Below are 12,488 nucleotides of genomic sequence, written 5' to 3'. Positions count from 1 at the left end.
AAAATATCGCGCGCGCTTAATCGGTCGTAATAACGGATGCGACAGTGATAGGTCTCTCACTGTAACCGAAGGACGACACACAGTTTAATATAGGAATTTTGAAGGGACAGAAGGATATTGTCGCTATAACGGAGTTCTTGTTATATGCCGTACTCGCTATTGTGGACTTCTACTGTATTTATGGCATATTTTGCACATCCTATATAATGCAAGAGTGTAATAGTAGCCTACTTTTCCTGCTGTAGGATATTTCAACACTAAAATCTACCAGTATACAAATCATAATGATATATGTCATCATCTGGTCTGTAAGAACTACATACCTTAAGTGCTTGGTGTCTGTCATCAGCTGCCTTGCTTTCAAATCCAAGAGGAGGTGGAGCCTGGACTTGCGCAATCTTTTCACGAACCCACTCAAGAGCTCCATCTATCTCCTGGCGGGCTCCTTCTAGTCCCTTATAGGCCATATTAAGTACCTGATTCTTACGCTGAATTCTCTTGGCTAAGTCATTGTAGCGCCGATCCACAGATTTCAGCTGAAATTAAAATATTAAATTCAATATATTTTGTATTTATTTTATTTTCTGCCTGTACATGGGAGGACTCCAGGTATGAGGCTAGCTATTATAACAAACCATATAATTATACTGTGCACTACAACTATTTTTCCAAAGCAAAAATCATGATATATAAATCGTATTATTTGCCAATATTGACCTATGGATCAGAATGTTGGACTTGGACAAAAAAAAGATCTGAGTAGATTATAAGCAACAGAGATGTGCTTTCTGTGAGGGATCTTGGGTAAAACAAGGAGGGACAAGATAAGAAATGAAACCACACAAAACACACTACAGATCAACCCTCTAATAGAAAATATGGAGAGAAATAGGCTGAAATATTTCGGCTACATCAAAAGAAAGATTACCAAGAAGAACTCTGGAATGGACAGAATCTGGAAGAAGACCAATTGGAAGACAACGAACAAGATGGAGGGATCAGGTGGAGGATGACGTAAATCGGAGAGGACTACAGTGGCAGACAGTGATGAACGGTAGAATGTGGGAAAAAAGAGAAGATTGAAAGAGGCTCTGTGAATGACTGCATAAGTAGAAATGTACCAGGAATAAGAAGAAGGCTATAACTATTTAAAACTAAATGTAAATTTAATTTAACTAAAATTTAATTTGATTGAAATTGAAATTAACATAAAACAAAATCTGAATTGAAATTATTGAAAGGAATATAGTTATGATGATTGAAAACTAAATCCTTTTAGTTTCAAAATGTTATGTTACTGAACCTCTCTCTCATTTACATAATGTTTATCTAATTATCTATATTTGAGGATGAGCTTCTTTAACTCAGTGTAGTAGGTACAAGTTCTAGTACTTTCTTTTGAATAGCTTTAGAACATTTTTGTCCCTAATTTCAGCCAGGATAGAATTCCAGGAATGTACAGTCCTTGATACAAACGCTTTGCTGTGATGAGCTCAAGGATCGTGTTGATGACTTTAAGGGCACTCTACAAGAATGGGAGACATGACTTACTTGACTTAATTCCTTAAACTCCTTTCGAGGGCATAGGGCTGACAGAATGGGAGAGGTAGTTGAAATCTATTCTAAGGTAATCTGATTTACCTGTTAGCAGTATTTTTTTGGAGGGAGAAATAGTACAGTACTCACAAGTATCACCAAAACTTAAACAAGATACCTAAGAAAGGAAGGGGTTACCTACAAGCTTGGACAACAAAATTAGTGATGAGATTCTTTAACTCCAGCTTACCTGTTCCTCCACCTGCTGAGCATCCAGGTTGCTCACAAGGTCCATTACAACATTGCCAAGTTGTTTTACCTCGTCCACCTTTGGAGGAGCCTGGCTATTGAAATCGGACTCGATATCTGCGATAATGGCAATCTTCTGAGGGCACTCTAGCCCACTGCCCTTGTCCAGCTCTTCCATCCGTTTGCTCAGAGAGTCAAAGAAACCATGAATATCATGTAACTTTTGCCTGTAGCCCTCAATGGTGCGCTGACCACCTTCTTTCTTCGCTCGAACATCTGCTAACTGTACGAAAGATAACAAAGAATGTTGAATAAGAATAAAAGTACCTGAACAATAACAGTTCAGTTCTAGTTGTATTTGTATATCTAACCTTTAGCCTCAATTCCTAATATGATGTCAGGGATGAGGTGGGAGGATATTTTAATGGCATTTCAGAAAAAAGATAAACAATTCAGAACTTATCAAGAGTATTTCATATTAGTAACTTTTATTTGAGAAAATAAATTTTACTTCAAAATATTATTCTATCATTGATTGATGAAAGCTGCAGCTGTCTTTTGGATATACTCTGTCCTTGTGAACTTAAACAGTAAGTCACTCTTCTCCATCTGTTTCCTATACATCTATTTCAGATTAATACCTTTAATTTCAGAAAATTGTATTTCAAGTTAGTAACTTAACTATAATTTCAAAGAACTTCAACTGAATTTCAGAAGACTTTTTGAATAAATTTTGGCATTCAACAGGCAAATTTTCCTTCACTAAGGCTGCACACATAAATAAATAATCACGTTCATGAAATAATTTATTCTTAAGTTTGGTATATTTTCTGAAATACAAGTGATAACTTCTGAAATACAAACAACCTTTTATGAAGTAAAATTGATAAATCTGAAATACAAATGATAATTTCTCAAATGAAGTTGACAAATATGAAGTATAATTTCTGAAAGCCAGTTGACTAATACCTTTTGAAATACAACTAGAAAAGGTATAGAAGCATGAAAATGACTACGTACGTCTGCTTCCAGTTTGTTAAGCTGAGCTTCCAAATTGGGGTCTTCCTCTTCACCACCGGACAGTTCACCTTTGAGTTTTGCTCTGCGCTCAGTGATGGATGCCTGAAGTTCCTGCATGGCCAACTGCTCAGCGCGGGCCGCTTCTGGCCGGAGCTTGGCAGGTCGGTTGCGCCATTCGGTCACTGTAGCTTGCTGCTCACCTGCCCACATTTGCAGGGCTGCACGTTGCCGCTGGGCCTCCTCCAGCTCACCCACGAGCGTTGAGAGTGTTGACATGCGACTTTGTACCTATACGCATTGGAATATTCTTTGTGTTTCCAGATAATATTTCATTTCATGGTAAAGCACATTTGTGTGGTACTGAAGCAGAACCCAATATGTCAAAGAACTTGATTTTTCAGGAGGTGCTCTTAAAGTTGGCGAGCTAACTGGGTGATGGTACAGTTTCATCATGGAAACCAATCAACAGAGGAGTATGCCAAGGTTGCAGCCTCTTTCGACTGTCTTTTAAAAATCATATACATGAATACCCTTGTAAAAGACTGGAGATGTCGCCCACAAGGTAGTATCACAATCAACAGACACCTGAAATTAGACACGCTTGTATATGCTGATGACCAAGTACTATTTGCCAGCACAGAGGATGATTTACAATGCTCTATACATCATCTCAGTAGAATAGCCACTGAATATGACATGGAAATATCTATAGAAAAAACAAAAGTACTTGCTTTCAAGGGCAAAGAACCAATTCTGAGAAAGATTTGTCTCAACAAAGAGTTAATACCTTCAATTGCCCCGGCAATGATGTAGATATTTTTAATAAGGTAGTGAAGTTCACCAAATCCATAGGCACAATGAACTCAATAACGAAGCCATCCTTAGTATAGAGAGACACAAGCTAGACCAATTCTCACATATGGAACCGAAGCATGGATAATCAGGAGACAAGATGAAACTGAGATGCACAGCAGGATATACATGATGGGATCATAAAAGGAATTAAGATGTAATTGAAGAACTAAAATTCGAACCTGTATTAAATTACATAGGAACCTACAGGAAAAAACGTGATACCACATCAACAGAATGCCTAGTGAGTGAGTTCCGAAACAAATAGTATAATACCAACCTAGGGGGACACGATCTATTGGACATCCAGCTAAAAGATTGATTGAGACTGTAACAGGCCACCTGACCTAATATTTGATTGGCAGATGATGATGCAGATGATGATGCAGATGATGATGATGATGATGATTTCAATGACCTCTAAATTGATGTGGCACATATTTGTAAATGTAATAAAATGAAGGAAAAAGTTTTCTTCTTATATATTCAGCAAATTCAGGAAACAAATCTCTTGGTTGCCTCAATGTCTATAATGAACGTATCTGAATATTTCAGGAACACCGTATTCTATGGGCACCAGAATCATACTGGTCTTTGCTATCATACCCTTCGTTGTAAAATCTATCATACTGGCATTAAAACCAAAAATTTAATTACCGAGCTCGATAGCTGCAGTCGCTTAAGTGTGGCCAGTATCCAGTATTCGGGAGATAGTGGGTTCGAATCCCACTGTCGGCAGCCCTGAAAATGGTTTTCCGTGGTTTCTCATTTTCACACCAGGCAAATGCTGGGGCTGTACCTTAATTAAGGCCACGGCTGCTTCCTTCCTATTCCTAGGCCTGTCCTGTCCCATCGTCACCATAAGACCTATCTGTGTCGGTGTGACGTAAAACAAATAGCCAAAAAAAAAAAAAAAAAAATTTAAAAATATATCAGGTTCTACCTCAATACCACTGATTTATGACAGGAGGAAACTCAAGGGTTGTAGTTGCAATAAGATACTGTCAAACTTTTCACCTATTAGTAATTCCTAAGAAGAATGTAATTTCAATAATACAAATTTGAAGGGCAGAGATTTATTTTATTTGAATGCAATATATGCTGTAATAATTTTGTAATCATAAATAACACATAAAATAGTCCTTTTAATTCATATTAGTTCTATTACCAATTGCTGTATTGAAATTACAGAGTGACTAGGTTGACAATTAGAATGTTTGATGAAAAAATCAGAGTAGCTAGATTCTCCTCATGAAGTACTGTTGTTTGCAGTTCCTGAGGTTATAAAGCTGTGAAATGGCAATCAATTATGCCTACAGATTGTAAATTTATACCCTAAAGTTCATTGCTGCTTTACTTTGTAATCCTAACTTTCAGAGAAGCTAGAAATAGTAAGAATTCAACCAAAAAGATGATGGTTTGGACTGATGAACACATTATTAAGTTGCATAAAACAAGAATTATCATCTTAGAGATGAAGTTTTCATGGTACATTAAATTACTATCAAGTTCTTTGCTATCGAGTTCTTTTTCTGGGTTGGATCATGTTGCTGTTTTATGCACTTTATGTACAAGCAGCCAATGTTTCAAAAATATTATACTATTCTTTATCAATACAACATATGTATCCCTATTCAATCCAAGGTAATTAGTCTCCTCAGGCAGCCAAAATCAAATTAATAAGAAGATGGTATAGAAATACCCAAACAACATGAATTTAGAGGAAGTTCATAAAATCAGGAATTCTTGGATGCCTATTATACACTCAAAATGCAGGACACACAAGTTAGAGAACCAAAAACCAAATGCCATGGCACAACAGCCCCAAAGGGCCATGGTCTACCAAGTGACCGCTGCTCAGCTCAAAGGCCTGCAGATTATGAGATGTCATGTGATCAGCACAACACATCCTCCTGGCCGTTATTCTTGGTTTTCTAGACCGGGGCTACCATTTCACCATCAGAGAGCTCCTCAATTGTAATCACGTAAGCTGAGTGGACCTTGAATCAGCCCTCAGATCCAGATGAAAAATACTGACCTGGCCAGGAATCGAACCCGGGGTCTCTGGGTAAGAGGCAGGCAGATTACCCCTAAACCACAGAGCTAGCACAAGTGAGAACAGTGACGGTAATTTCCCATCTGACCATGCAAGAGATACATTTCAAATGTTCTGCTGTAAAGATGTCCTCGGGACTCACAAGAGTCTGGGGGCGAGGAGACAATATACCGTAAGCCGAGGCCTGGTGACCACCTCCATAGTTGATTTTAGCTGCCTGGGCAGACTGATTATCTTCGGTCAAGTAGAGGCACCTAAGTCACCTTGATAAAGAATACTGAAATGTATTCAAAAGTCACTGATCTACGGTACAAGAAACAACAGGGTCCAATGTGGAAAAATAACTCATAGAATCATCATCATAAAAACACTGATTTCAGTTAATAATTAAAAAGTAATTAAATTATTTAGAGGCTGTAGTAAGGATGTAAAGGAGAGGGCATATAAGTCTCTGGTAAGACCCCAAATAGAGTATGGTTCCAGTGTATGGGACCCTCACCAGGATTACTTGATTCAAGAACTGGAAAAGATCCAAAGAAAAGCAGCTCGATTTGTTCTGGATGATTTCTGACAAAAGAGTAGCGTTACAAAAATGTTGCAAGGTTTGGGCTGGAAAGAGATGGGAGAAAGATGAGCTGCTTGACTAAGTGGTATGTAAGTAAAATTCTTTCAAGAATAAAATTTACTGTGTCCACCTATTCAATACAATTGGTATGTTCCGAGCTGTCAGTGGAGAGATGGCATGGAATGACATTAGTAGATTAATAAGTTTGAGTGGTGTCTTTGAAAGTAGGAAAGATCACAATATGAAGATAAAGTTGGAATTCAAGAGGACAAACTGGCGTAAATATTTATTTATAGGAAGGGGAGTTACGGATTGGAATAACTTAGCAAGGGAGATGTTCAATAAATTTCCAATTCCTTTGTAGTCATTTAATAAAAGGCTAGTAAAACAACAGATCTGCCACCTCGGTGACTGGCCTCAATGGACTGAACTGTAAAACAATGGTTAAAATAAGAAATGTCCTTGAATAAAGTTGTGCGGTGAAGTGTGGTACAACATTTCTGATCAAAGTGTTCAAACCACAGAAAGTGAACAGAGTACATTTGTACATTTAAAAATGTTGTGCATATGAAATTTGTTTGTGATGAACAGTACTTCATGAACATGGATATTTTATAAATAATGGTTATGGTGAAAGGATCTACAGGGTTACCTTGTCATGCATGTCGTCCAACTTGACGAGGGAGCCGTCAGAACGGAGGTTCTCCAGCAGCAACTTGAGTGTCTCCTCTTTATTCTCATGGCGAGGCTTGTCATCGCGGGAGCTCGTCTACTCATCAAGATACAAACAGCATGCCATACTACAAGCTCAAACCATGCAACACAACATGAACTTTGGCAGGAAATAATGAACTCATCAACTTTCATGTCCAACAGCACACAATGAATGTTATGTGACGATTACAGAATGAAAAATACTTGCAAATTAGAGAATTCCAGCAGGAAATTGTTCTGTTTCTACATTGTCTGCTGAGGAACTTCTAGAAAATGTAACGCTGGGCCTATACGCCACATTCTCCAGCACATCTTGATGTAACAAGAACATGGCAAAACGTTTACCAGCAACAAGGGCATTACATTACATTATCTTCTTCGTGGCCTTTTCCCAGTGACCTGGGGTTGATACGTTGTATGGATTCAGCCCAGTTTTACAATCAGATGCCCTTTCTGTTGTCAATATTATGTGGAGGGACGGTTTCACTGTTGCATGTTTCTATGATGGTTTGTAGTGTGATTATTATGTGTAGATGAAGATGTGATTTAAGAAAAACAAACCACCCAGTACTTGAACCAGAGGCATTAACTATATGCAGTTAAAATCTCCCATCCGGCCAGGTATTAAACCCAGGGCCCTCTGAATCAAAGGCCAGCATGCTGACAATTCAGCCAAGGAGCCAGACAACATCATATAACATGTTCAGAGCAAGTTCTATGTTCTAGCTTTGATACTTTGTGTTTACCAATTTTTACCAATTTTAACTAATTGAGAGATGCCTAAACTGTTCCAGTATTTGTCATAAAAGAGTGGTGGTAAGGTATGTCAACAGTGCACTCTCTTCTTTATCCACCACCACTTCACATTTACATGCACACTTGCCAACTATGTAATGCTCCTTGTATAGAACATGGGGAGATGACACATTAATTAGTCAGTAAAATACTTTGTTTACCTATATTATATATCAAGCCTGCCACAGTTCATGCTATATAATTAAGTGCACATTTCAAATTCAAGTTTATACTTTTATGTGGAAGAAAATCATGCAAATGATAATTAAGAAAGGAACACTCTTTGAAGCAAGGCTTAGTTCATGCAAAAAGAAATGGCAGTGCATATGCTGTGGGTCAAACATCATATGATATTGTTGTGAAAATGAAAATATTATAATCAGTCCAAAAAACTATAGTGAAGCGAAAAAGTTACACTGAAAGCAGACAAAAAATATCTGTATGATTAATGACATTTCAGAACTCAACAGTCCAACCTCATGGTACATTGACCATCACACTTAAGGCACAACTAGTTTCCCCATCATGTGCATTTGCTAGCCTGCTCCAATATTTCAGAAGCAATAATTCTGAGGACAAGAGTAATCTCTCCTTTCAAATCCTGAATGGAGTTCATATGAATTCTGTTAATTTTTTTTCTGTGTTTAGTTCTGACTTCTGGAAGTCCAGCTGAAAGGTCCATCTTGCACAATCCATACTCGAAACAGTATTTGGTTTGACTCTCCTCAGTTAGAAAACAGACACGTTCCTCTCAACATACAACAACATATCAGGTCCATGTCACCAGCAAAAAGTGTGTTGATTCACTATGAGTAGTTTCCGATCGTGTCATTTGGCTCACCCTGTGCAATTTTAAACTCTCAGTAAAAATAAAGACAATGCTACATTGCAACATGTAACATTTAGAAAATTAGGTCCTAGACTCATAATAGATTATGAATGACATGAACCTACAGAAGATTTTCACCTTGGAACTAACAAGAAGTCTTTGTCAATGTGTCCCAACCGATTCGATCCATCTTCAGTATGTGTGTGCAGACCATGGCAACGAGCAAGCTCCCTGCTTCAAACTAATGATCCATGGACTGAATCTCATCTCGATAGTATTTCTGTGGGTTTGTTTTAAAGTTCGGTTTGTGAATTGTTTTCATTACAAGCACATTAATGATATATGCAGTAATAAGTATTTAACAATATTGGTTGACTAATGTGCATATTGTCATCTGCTTCTGCATTGAAAATATGAGTACCTTATTGTTAAATGTTGCTGCCCCCATGATCTAGGGGTAGCCCCGAGTTCGATTCCCAGCAAGGTAGGGATTTTTACCCAGACATGAGGGTTGGTTCGAAGTCCACACAGCCTATGTGATTAAAATGGAAGAACAATCTGACAGTAAGAAGGCGACTCCGGTCTAGAAAACCAAGAATAACAGCTGAGAGGATTCGTTGCACTGACCATGTGTCACCTCTTAATCTGCAGGCCTTCAGGCTGAGCAGTGGTCACTTGGTAGGCTTGGTAGGGCTGTAGTGCCATGTTTTTAAAAATATTTTTATTGTTAATTGTTGATTGTCTCAAGAACCACATAGGCACAGTCATAACTGATGTTTACAGGTTTGATATCACAGCATTAGAGCTGGTTTTGTTTTAATGCTTGGCTAAAGGATTGGACTAAAATCTTTCTCACATGTCTTCATCAATATATTTGTTAAATGTCATTCATTGCAAGAATGAGGGATCTTGGGACTCTCTGAAAAACAGCAACAAACAAAAACACAACAGACATGAGATTTGATCTGGGGACCTCAAGCTTGTGAAGCAGAGGGGTTCTTTCTTTCTTTTGTTGTTTGTTTTGTAATGCATTGACCCAGATAGGTCATATGGCGATGACGAAAGAGGAAATGCCTAGGACTGGAAAGAAAGCGACTGTAGCCATAATTAAGATACAACCCCAGGATTTGCCTGGTGTCAAAATGGGAAACCATCTTCAAGGCTTGACCATGTGGTTTGAATTCACTATCTCCTGAGGGCAAGCCGACAGCTACACGACCCAAACCCTGTAACCACTTGCACAATGCAGAGGGCTTGCTCACTGAGTTGTACGTTCATTGTGGGAAAGTGGTCTTGTGAAGCCCTCTCAAAAAATTACAAAAAAATTTCTCAGAACCAAGTGGGAGTTGCACCCTGCAATTTGAATCTGGGGTTGTTATTACCATAGCCTGCAAGTATACTGAAAAAGGATCAAATAGGTGGGACATATTGACAAGGTTCAAGACATCAAATCCATTCTCTAGGAGCTAACAGACTGCAGTATGTGTGGGCTGTTAACAAGGCCCAAATAATCTGTCATTGATTCCTTTTCCTCTAGGATTCTTTTTTTTTTTCATGTCTGAACTCTTGGTGTACAAACTCATTATTCTTTTTTCTTTTTAACCTTAATAGGTATATATCTTGAATATCTGATGTAGTTTAGTTACAGGATTAATACTTCACCACAATGTGTTGATAGTACATGACAGTGTACTGATGCCCATTTCAGCACAGTAGTACACATAAGAGGGCTGGCAAATTCAGGAGTGTATACTATGAAGTCTTCATGAGTTGGACTCTTTCTCCTGTTTGTTCTTTTAACTACATATCAAATCCTCTCTCTCATCTGTCTTCTTATTCGTACTAAGCCTCTATTACCTTATTCTTTTATGATTAAAATCACTTCTCAACATTTCATCACCATTTTCATTTCAAGGATCGGTCATACTCCATAAAACAGAGGTAACACAATCAATATCATATTTAATGTCTTGATAATTCAGCTTAAAATCTCAAGTCCTTTACCTCTGTTAGAAAAATAAACTCTTTGAGTAAGTCAGGAGTCTGTTATGACTTTACAGTAAATTACTTCACTAAGTAGTGATATAAGAAACTGATACTATCTAGGGCTAAACATGCCGTGAACATGACACGGTCACAGTACCTGATCAATGAGGTCCTCGAGACGTGCCCGCACCATGAGTTCTCGATCGGGTATGGGGGGAGGCATCGTGTCCTGAGGACTACTGGGGCGTGAGATGCAAGCGGCAGCAGCCTCACACGCCTGAACTGCTACGGCTAGACGGGACTTCTCCGCTTGAAGCTTGTTGTGCAGTCCCTGTAACACAACGTGGTTGACACTCATCTTAACTCTGACATTAAAAAATAAAAGTAACTAACAAGATCATTCCTTTACCTACCCTTGTTTCCTCCAGTTGCTGGTGAGCTAGCTTGAGGCTAGTCACTGGAGCCTCCAGCTCTTGCATGATGATTGGTTCATATATGTCAAGGTTCTGGCGAATGCTTTCTAGAGTTTCCTCATATTCCTCAAACTTGGCCAGTGACTCCATTAGTCGTTTCTGGAATAAATGATACAAGCTATATTATGCCACTTTCATAGCTAAATGTGCTAAGAAATGGTTTAGGAAAGTCCTAGGAAAAAATATTATGCCTTAACCTCTTCACACTACGGTTACACAAATTTGCAATTCCACGTCACAATAATTGGTCAGTGTCTTGCTATATTCTATGAAATATGATTATAAGAGCACATTTGTGAACCTCTGAGTCATGCCAGGGACAGCTTAAACTTGAGCAAGACCATGCTGGAGAGAAATGTTCTAGCGAATTCATATTTTTATGATTTTTGGTTGTTGTGACCTTCAAATATTTTTTCTCACACCTTCCTGCTTGATGGTTGTATTAATTTCATAATTGTGTCAATAATAAATCTGAAAATAATGTAATACAGGGTGTTTCAAAATGAATATCGGAGTTTTACGACTCTGTATGCTAGTACTTATTACATTGAACTTTCATCAAACGAAATAGCAACTCAAACAGTTTGTTCTACAACTGTTCATTCCTGTGCGAATGCACTGGTTCCTCTGTTTTCCATTAGAAAGTGCTTTTGTATCTGTACCCATGCACTGGTTCCTGTGTGTAGTAGCTAGTAGTGCCAGTAGCAAAGATGCCGACTGGGAAACAGAAAGCTTTGTGTATTTTACAGTTTGCAAGGACTGAATCTGTAGTTACAATGCAATATGCATTCCATATTAAGTTCCATTGTAATCCTCTAAATAATAATAACATCCGTAGATGGTATCATAAGTTTGAAGACAACGGCTGTTTTTGCAAAGGGAAGAGTACACGGCACAAATCGAGTCGATAGCCGAGTTGTCCCACACCTTGCTCAGTGTGTCTGGAGTAATGTTGCAGCAGCTGCTTCAATCCTGTTTCCTTAAAACTCTCCACACTAACGTCACCGGAACTGCTAATTCACGACTAGCCTTCCGAACTGATTTCTTGGGGCTACGCGTGAAGGACTCTGTCACTCATTTGACACGTCCTTCCTAGGTTGGTCGTCCGGTACTCTTCCCTCATTCCACTAACTACCTTTATGGTTTCTGGAGATGCTGAAGTGCCAGAATTTAGTACTGCAGGAATTCTTTTACGTGCCAGTAAATCTACTGACACGAGGTCAATGTAACTGGACACCTTCAAATACCACCAGACTTCACCAGGATCGAACCTGCCAAGTTAGGGTCAGAAGGGCAGCACCTCAACCGTCTGAGCCACTCAGCCTGGCAATGAGGGAAGAGCGTTTCAAGATTGTGCTTTGTTTCCTCTCTCTGTTACTCCCTATTCCTACACTGACCTGTCATTGTGTTTGT

General features: G+C 38.6%; 1 protein-coding gene across 1 annotated transcript in view; it reads right to left on the bottom strand.

Annotated features, from left to right (window-relative positions):
* Nucleotides 1–12,488, bottom strand: part of Msp300 (Muscle-specific protein 300 kDa) — a 589,230-nt gene that overhangs the window by 160,382 nt on the left and 416,360 nt on the right. Inside the window, exons 75-80 of the mRNA XM_068229229.1 lie at nt 11,016–11,174; nt 10,760–10,933; nt 6,931–7,047; nt 2,806–3,093; nt 1,787–2,068; nt 324–536 (exon numbers count right to left, since the gene is read on the bottom strand). Of these exons, the coding sequence (XP_068085330.1) occupies nt 324–536; nt 1,787–2,068; nt 2,806–3,093; nt 6,931–7,047; nt 10,760–10,933; nt 11,016–11,174 (1,233 nt within the window). The remainder of the gene's footprint in view (nt 1–323; nt 537–1,786; nt 2,069–2,805; nt 3,094–6,930; nt 7,048–10,759; nt 10,934–11,015; nt 11,175–12,488) is intronic.

Source organism: Anabrus simplex, chromosome 9 (assembly GCF_040414725.1).
Source record: "Anabrus simplex isolate iqAnaSimp1 chromosome 9, ASM4041472v1, whole genome shotgun sequence".
Classification (NCBI taxonomy): Eukaryota; Metazoa; Arthropoda; class Insecta; order Orthoptera; family Tettigoniidae; genus Anabrus; species Anabrus simplex.
This window is presented reverse-complemented; position numbering and strand designations above follow the sequence as displayed.